This window comes from Sinocyclocheilus rhinocerous, unplaced genomic scaffold, assembly GCF_001515625.1.
Source record: "Sinocyclocheilus rhinocerous isolate Xijiao unplaced genomic scaffold, SAMN03320098_v1.1 scaffold264, whole genome shotgun sequence".
Taxonomy (NCBI): domain Eukaryota; kingdom Metazoa; phylum Chordata; class Actinopteri; order Cypriniformes; family Cyprinidae; genus Sinocyclocheilus; species Sinocyclocheilus rhinocerous.
Window position 1 is genome coordinate 389,917 of NW_015644837.1, and position 8,459 is coordinate 398,375.

General features: G+C 39.9%; 1 protein-coding gene across 1 annotated transcript; it reads right to left on the minus strand.

Annotated features, from left to right (window-relative positions):
* Positions 1-1,585: 1,585 nt before the first annotated feature.
* Positions 1,586-5,023, minus strand: irx2a (iroquois homeobox 2a). Its single transcript, XM_016576657.1, has 4 exons — positions 4,645-5,023; positions 3,260-3,662; positions 2,020-2,649; positions 1,586-1,671 (listed from the first exon to the last, which is right to left on the minus strand). The coding sequence occupies exons 1-4, from the start codon at positions 4,861-4,863 to the stop codon at positions 1,586-1,588; spliced, it is 1,338 nt and encodes a 445-aa protein (XP_016432143.1). The 5' UTR covers positions 4,864-5,023.
* Positions 5,024-8,459: the final 3,436 nt, after the last annotated feature.

The following is an 8,459-nucleotide window of genomic DNA, read 5'->3' on the forward strand; positions in this document are numbered from 1 at the left end:
GAATTTTCGGAGCCTGATGAAATCGGTATAAATACGTGTTTAATACTGCAAAATACGCTCGATGTTACAGTCACTGCCCTTGCCGTCCAGAATAAAGGAGAACATCCCAATCAAATGAAGGGATTTGTGGAAACTGTGGTTCCTAATTATTGTGATCCAACATTTGCCTCGCATTTCAGGATGAAATGACAAACATTTCAGGTGAAGGATAATCCACTTCTTACCTCCGAGACTGTGTTATGATCTATATGACCTTATTATTTTTATTGTGAGTATTAGGCTTTTCATTATTGCTGATCACTGTTGTTGTGCTATGATATTGTAATATTTACCATTATATAATCAGAGGGGTATAGAAAAGTTTATGAAAGTGTCACTCCATAATAAAATAGCAAAATATATAAATATGTATAGTATTTTTATGTTATGTTAATCAGTGTCTAGCACACCTTCCTAAGGAAAGGATGGACCAGAAGACATTGCAATTACTAAATGATATTTAGACAGACTTAAAGAAGTTCCAGATCTATACTTGTGCTCTTGTTATTTCAGTTATTTTGCTTTTAATGTAAATAAACATGTGCAAACAACATACTTGCTCTTGTGAATTTATTTGGATGTTAATTGCATTGTGCCAGCTGTCTCTTTAATACCGCGTGGTTTATATACATGTTGCTGCTGATTGGGCTGACATGTTTGACACACCCACCAAACAAGAGAAAACGCATCTCAAACCCCGTTGCACACCGTTTCCAGGAAACATGTCGTTCAAACCGGAAACTGTAGCAAAACGTTGTGCACCGGTTTGAGCTTGAACGTGCCCCTGATTATGTAGTCTTAAAGGGCCACATTTCAGTCATTATTTCATATTAATCCCGTTGTCCGACAACAGAAACAGTAAAATATATAAATGAAAACAGTTTCATTTGGCTGTATTAAAATACAGTATGTGAGCACCGAGAGGCAAACAAATGTAAAAGGCAATACAACGCAATGACGTCACGAATATGCAATGACGTCACGTAATAGGCGTACGACGTCATCTAGCGACACTGAGCGACTTTTCAAGTTGGCTTTAGCTACTTTCCAATGAAAGAAGTTGGCAACACTGCGGGGGATACTGTGTTTGTCTGCAAGGCACCACCGAAATGTAATATGCGATGCTAAGAGAGGCACAGATGGAAACTGAAACGCGGAGAGAACGTGTGGCTTATTTTAAACTTTAGCCCAAGTCGCTAATGGGGTCTCGATGCTTGCCTCGGGTCGTGAGCCCGGGCTCATTAACGCGGCCATCTTTCTTGAATTATATCGAGAGAAGCGTGTGACGCGGGAGATCAGGAGAGATCACATCAGATCACGGGATCCTGTGAGAGCAGCAAAGATGATACCTGTGTGTGGAACACATGCTGGCAGGCCAAGCTGATGCACACACACTGCAAAACACTAATAGTGCATCACATTCTTTAATGTTTCGGATTAATTATGTGCATTTATTTTATATATGACCAAAAACACCTTATCACCTAAAAACACCAAATATTCTGTATATAGCAGTAATTTTGCGTGACATTATTCTGCCTTTGCTTTAATTTCTGCGTGCCATCTTTAAGTGCTTGTAATCATATATATATATATATATATGGGATCTTACTGTGAAAACCTCGGTGGGGTCTGCAGAAAATACACACCCGGTTTAGTAAAGGGAAACGACTACAGCGTTTGCACAGCTTAAACAGTTCGTATAATGTAGACCTGACGCTTGCGTTCGATTCTGGGAAAAATAAACAGCTGAGAAAAAAAAATGAAATAAATAAATGTCACGTTCAAACAATGAAATAACTTAAAACATGCGACGAATACTCGAAAACAACAACAGGCGCGATTATATTAAAAGTGCCTCAACTAATTAATTGCATATAGTTACTTTATTGGATAGACAATTGGTTAATCTACATGCAATCAGTTAAATAATACGCTGGCTGAGATCAGCAGCTGGATATATATGCACCCTTTACGCACCTTTTTTGGATTCTGCATTGGAGGCCCTGAAATGCTGTTCAGTCTGGTTTGGATTTGTCTTTAGCAGAGGCTCGCCGCTCTGTTTGTGCAGGAGTCCCTCTCCAGCTGAGTTATAGCGCAGTATCCCTTGGCTCTGCAGCGGACTGAAGTTGCCATAGTTCGTGTAATTACTATAAAACGGCGAGGTGTAATAAAGCGGTCTTCCTAATATGGAGGTGGCGGGGTACACTGCGCCCGCTGGAGACGCGCTGGACGCCGTGGAGGTCAAAAGGCCAACACCTGGGGGACAGTTCTGCTGCTGCTTTGGGTCCGAAGTGGCGATCTCGGCTAACGACCAGAGCTTAGGCTTGACGCTTTGGTTTGGACCGTCCAGGCATGTTTTGTTGGTGCTGTTCTCTCGGTGATGATGGGTCAAGAGAGGGGCCTCCACCGCGGTCAGAGGAGAGGAGGCCAGCGGCTTGGGTGACGGGCCTCTCTGCCTGTCCTCGCGGACCGTGTCCAGATCACTCGCGTCGCATTTGTCCTTGCTATCGGGTCCAGAATCACAAACCCGGTCCCCGGTTCTGCACGTGACCTTCTCGCCGTCAGATTCCACCGAGCACGAGTGATCTGTCAGGTGCAAACTAATGCCTGCGGACACAAACCACGCAGCCGTGAGTCACTGCTGTCAAAACTGTGCGAAAACTCGCAGGACTTCCCTTAAAATCGCATGTCTTAAATGTACAATTATAACTGTGTATGATCCTAGACCACAAAACCAGTCATAAGGGTCTTTTTTTTTTTTTAATCCATTGATGTATGGTTTGTTAGGATAGGACAATATTTAGCCGAGACACAACTATTTGAAAATCTGGAATCTGAGGGTGCAAAAAACATCAAAATATTGAGAAAATCGCCTTTAAAGTTGTTCAAATTAAGTTCTTAGCAATGCATATTACTAATCAAAAATTAAGTTTTGATATATTTACGGTAGGGAATTTACAAAATATATTAAAATCCTATAATGATTTTTTTTTTAGCATAAAAGAATAATCGATCATTTTGATATCGCTACAAATATACGCGTGCTACTTATGACTGGTTTTGTGGTCCATGTCACATATAATGAATAGAGCCACATTATTCAAACGTCAAATATTTGTACAATGTATGCAGTACATTTTACTTTTTATCGACCGTAAATGCATTTAAATTAAATTAGCGCATAATAATAATAATAATAATAATAATAATAATGCACCTTCGTCCTCAGCAGACGCTTCACTGTTGTCCATGTTTTTATCCGTGCGCTCGTCTTTTCTCTCCCCATCGCCGTCGTCCTCGTCCTCATCCTCACTTTTATTCCGTGGTGCCCATGTCACCTTGTTCTCCTTCTTGAGTCTTCTTCTGGCGTTAGCGAACCAGGTGGACACCTGCGTGAGGGTCATCTTGGTGATGATGGCCAGCATGATCTTTTCTCCTTTCGTGGGATAAGGGTTTTTCTTGTGTTCCTGCAGCCACGCTTTTAGCGTCGTCGTCGCGTCCCGCGTGGCGTTTTTCCGGTACGCGGGGTCGTTGAGCTGGTACGGGTAACCGGGACTCCCGTACGGGTGATAACTGATGGCTCCTGCCATCCCCGTAGTGTGCGCGTCATACGGAGAGCCCTTCAAAAACAACAGGTTTTGTCAGTCGTCTGTCTTATTATTTATTTTTTGTGCAGCTTTTTTTTTTCTTTACAACATAAAATAAATATAGCGCAAATTAAACAAAATAAATCAACGCTTTATGAATGCACACGAACTAATGATCTATTCTGCATTATGCAACGCTAATGTTATTAATGCATGTTATTATAAAGTGTAACCAAAAATATAATACTAATAATAATTAAGCCAATAAACAATGATTAATCCGTCATGCAATTATCAGAATGCACAATTACATGGGACTGGGGTGGATAACAGATAATGGGTAATTGCAGTCATTTTGCATAATCACCAGGCTGACTTCCCCAGTGCTCTTTCAGTGTCAGAAGCATATCAGTGAAGCGCAGCATTACAAATCCTATTAGAAAACCACTGGATATGGACCGTTTTACCCGCTTTCATGTGCCATGTCATTAGCATTGCAATTCATCAATTGACGATTAAATAGCGCCTATTTAGCCGCACATCCTTCCTAATCTCATCTCAAAAATATACTGTGCAGTTGCACACATTTTTTTTCTTATTATTATTAATAATTTTAAAATATCACAACCAATAATTTTAGCTATTGACTAAAAATAACGCGGCGTAGATCAGACCGTGCAAAAGTAAATAGTAAAAGTGGGCCTGAAGGAATTCCAAGACATATTTAGACGCACGCTGTTATTGTTTCAAATAAATAAGCACGCATTTAAGGCTGTCGATTTTATTCACGACCTTATCGCCGAACAAAATAACGTTTAGATCACAACCAGCTGCATTTGTATTCATGACCCTCTCGAGCTTCCCTTTGAAACACACACACACACACACGCGCGCGCGCGCGCTCATGCAACTCCCGAACCCGCAACCAAAACTATAACCATCCTATCATGCAATATGCATGCATTCCTATCAAGAACAATGCCTCGTGAATGGCGACGGCTCCAGCGCTGTTTACCATGTAGGACGGGAATCCCGTGGCTGGATCTGTGGAATAGGGCAGAGGGCTGGAGAATCCGCTGGCCGAGGCGGTGAACGCCGCAGATCCGGGGTACGGGCTGAACGCTGAACCGGAGGAGGACCGGGCCAGTTCCTCGCTCCTCGGGGCGGCCAGCGGGCAGGAGTAGAGCGCCAGAGAGCCAGGGGGCTGGTAGAGGTAACCCTGAGGATAGGACATTATCACAGCTTCTCCAGAACAGGGACGCGGCAGGGCAGAGCACGGGCTGATCGATGCAATCAGCGCATTTAACCAGCGCTCGCAGGGATAAACTAATAAAATAAAATAAATAAAAGCGCAAACGTGGAAGAGCGATCAGCGGAGTGCCGTCATGAAGATCCCCTAGCGTCCGTTTGTTTGTAGTGCTCGGGAGTGGAGAGTGAAGAGTTGCTGCAAGGAGCAGGCGAGTTTCTGAGAGCGCTGGAGAAACAGGAGCTGTCAATCACGGCTCATCTAAATATTCCGTCTCCGCCCCTCTCTCGCAATTCCGGAACAAAACCCGCACAGAAAGCCGCCTGTGCGTCCTCGCCGTCGCGTTTCCGTCGTTTATCTGCCGCATTTTTCTTTCTTTTTGATTTATTTCGGCGGCGGACGGATGACATGATGCCATCTTCCTTGTCATTTCTTTATAAAAAAAAATCACGCCGTGGCAGAAGAGGGTTTGCTCGTGCATTACAGCGTATGTACATACACAAGACTATGCAATAAACTAGACTTACTAAATATAATTGCGCATTGCTGTTACATTTGTTATTACATGTCGTTAAGAAAGTGCTTTTTTTTTACTTTTGTTAAAACTATACTGCACAGAACCTGGCAATGAAATGCATGCAATATGCAAATAAATTTCCCACCCCCAAAAAAATTATGCAAGCTGCATTTTTTCTTTAGTTTATTAGTATTATTATTATTATTATTATTTATAACATACATGGTTAGTATTGCACGAACGCAATATGAGTGATTTGTGCAGTCATGAACAGTAAATACAATCAGCCGTTGCTTCACTCCACTGACCAAGTTTTACCGTCAGAATTCAGTTGTTGCATTTGTAAATATGTATTGCAGCGCGCAGCTCCGTAATGTACAGTGTTTGTCTCTGGAGTGCTGGATGCTCGGAGCAGCAGTGCGCGCTCAGGCCGGTGGGAGGTGTGAGTCCTCTTCATATTTCTGCTCTCTAATCGCAGGAGGTCTTCTGTCCTGACAGCAGGAGTTTGTCTTCACATACCTGTAACATATATTCAGAACTAATGCAGCAGGAATAGTTTTCCTCAGCACATCACTGTTCGTGACGCGAACACACAAACTCACACCGCCAAATTATGACTGAAATAAATAACGGGCTGCGACAACGAATGTGAAGATTGATGTGCAAAACATGATTATTTGAATTTGACCTTTATTAGTATTGCTACAATTTCAAATTAATAGGCTATCTATTGTAAAACGGGTGATGAGGAAAATGTATTCGCAAAACGCTTTTAATTGTCGGCTGCATTATGGTAAATCATTTTCAAGAATGTACCGTTTCGTAAATTGAAATTAATGGAATTAAATAGCTAAATATAATTTTATGTAATGAATAAAAAAAAAATGCAAATACAGTCTGTAAATTCCGTTAACATGGCAGTCAAATACAACAATAATAATAATACAAAAAAAATTTGAATATTAGCAATGGCAATTTTAAGGATTAGTGGAAATTAATAGAATTATCAATTAAATTGACATTCAAGAGGAAATACATTATTGCCATGCTATGTTAAATAATGGTGGTAGTGGTGAAAAAAAAAAATATGTTCGAATTAAAACAAAGCATTATTTTTATTTATTACACAGGCTACAATTAATTCCATATTAAAATGTCTCCATATTTTCAGTCCTCTGTTTCTGATTCAGGAATGAATAGCAGGTATTATTTCTCCCTCATATTCCGCCCTGTTTCTATCCTCTTTCTTATTTCTGCGCTAAAGTAATTTGTAAAGACTGGAAACAGATTAATTTGGCGCTGGAGCTCACAGAGGACACACGAGGCGCGCGCCGCACAGCAGGGGGCAGTAGGTTAACTAGGTTAACTTCCAGACTTAGAAACCCTCGTGATATTTTAGTCCCAGCAAACATGATGGATTTATAGGAGATTCAGCCCAAGACTGCAGCTAAGTATCAGTGAAATGCACTTATCCAATTCACCAGCAGAAGCCTTTAAACATGAAATTATGGAATTAACTGACAATAAGCTTGCATTGAATTACTGACTCCCATGGCCGAAAGCATAATACATATATAGGCTATACATTCAAATTATAAATAATGAATATTATTGAATAATGAATATAATAAATAATAATCAAGCAGAAGCCTTTAAACATGAAATTATGGAATTAACTGACAATAAGCTTGCATTGAATTACTGACTCCCGTGGCTGAAAGCATAATAAATATATAGGCTATACATTCAAATTATATATATATATATATATATACATGCTATCTCATGCTAAAATTATTTTGAAAATGGAAAAAAAATATTATTCCTTTGTTTCATGATATGCAGAATTGAATACACCCATTTTCCATAATTATTATAATATGACATATGAAAATTTCCATAATATGACACATTCATATGAATTATATATTAACATCGTTCATGTTAAATAGTTGAGTCATATCCTTTATTTAGTTGTTCTGCTGAACAAGGCATTCAAGTGTGAATAGTCTCCTAATTTACATGATCGCATCATGCATTTTAATGCTAAAATTCAAATGCATGCAATAACACATGCCCAAATAAATAATTATGATTATTATACATATTGCACAAAATATGTATATTTTATATACATAATATGAATACTTTATGCCTAATTAATTTATTTAATTTAAAACAGCTTCTTCTTCTTCTTCTTCTTCTTCTTCTTCTTCTTCTTCTTCTTCTTCTTCTTCTTATTATTATTATTCCTAATGTGCAGGAGAAGCATTGCATGCAGTGAGTGAGTTGTGCAGTCATGAACAGTAAATACAATCAGCTGGATTTCCCAACAGAACATTCACTCACTGGCCTTTTAGACCATTGATCAAGTTTTACTGACAAAATCTGTAATTATACGGGTCCTTATGCTCAATAAAGCTGATTACACTGAGAGCAAACACACACACACACACACACACACACACACACACACACAGCTCCTTACAGAGTCAGATTTATGATGCATGCCATCGATTTGGATAGAAGGAAACAAGTATTGATTTTTCATATTTTCTGGAGACGTGTTTACTCCAGGATAATGCAGCGCGGCAGTGGCGGCTCCAGTGAGCAGCGCAGGGATTAGCAGCATTGCCTTTTGATGAGATAAATTACTCAGTGCAACTTCAATAGCCAAAGGGTACGCTTTGATCTTATATTACTTCATTTACCCTTATGACTAAATGATTATTGATTTTATATTCTTAACTCTGAAATGTGAATGCCAGGCAGCTGACAGGGTTTTCTGTGAAGTACAGTTCTCTTTGGCCTGCTCCGTATGCGTGTGTTTGTGTGTGCCTAAATCTTGGAGAGCATGTGTGTGTTTATCTTCCTTATGCATGTGTGTGTGTTGGCAATGCAAAAAAAGACAGTCCTTAAACAGTAGGTTGTTATATAGGCTATTTCAGAAATATATGAAGGTAAACAGATATTGCTTGCTTTGAGCTGTGTCTCCTGTTAACATCCCCCTTGTGTTCCCATCAGTCTGAACTTTGAAACTGAACACTGAGGTGAATCCAGGCTCCTG

What these genes read in the sequence shown, in the direction of transcription:
- irx2a (XM_016576657.1), bottom strand. Translation starts at nt 4,863, where the DNA reads ATGTCCTATCCTCAGGGTTACCTCTACCAGCCCCCTGGCTCTCTGGCG. An exon ending in CGGGATTCCCGTCCTACATG is followed by an intron (nt 3,663 to 4,644) that starts GTAAACAGCGCT and finishes TTGTTTTTGAAG; the next exon opens with GGCTCTCCGTATGACGCGCA. An exon ending in CAATGCAGAATCCAAAAAAG is followed by an intron (nt 1,672 to 2,019) that starts GTGCGTAAAGGG and finishes TATTTTCTGCAG; the next exon opens with ACCCCACCGAGGTTTTCACA.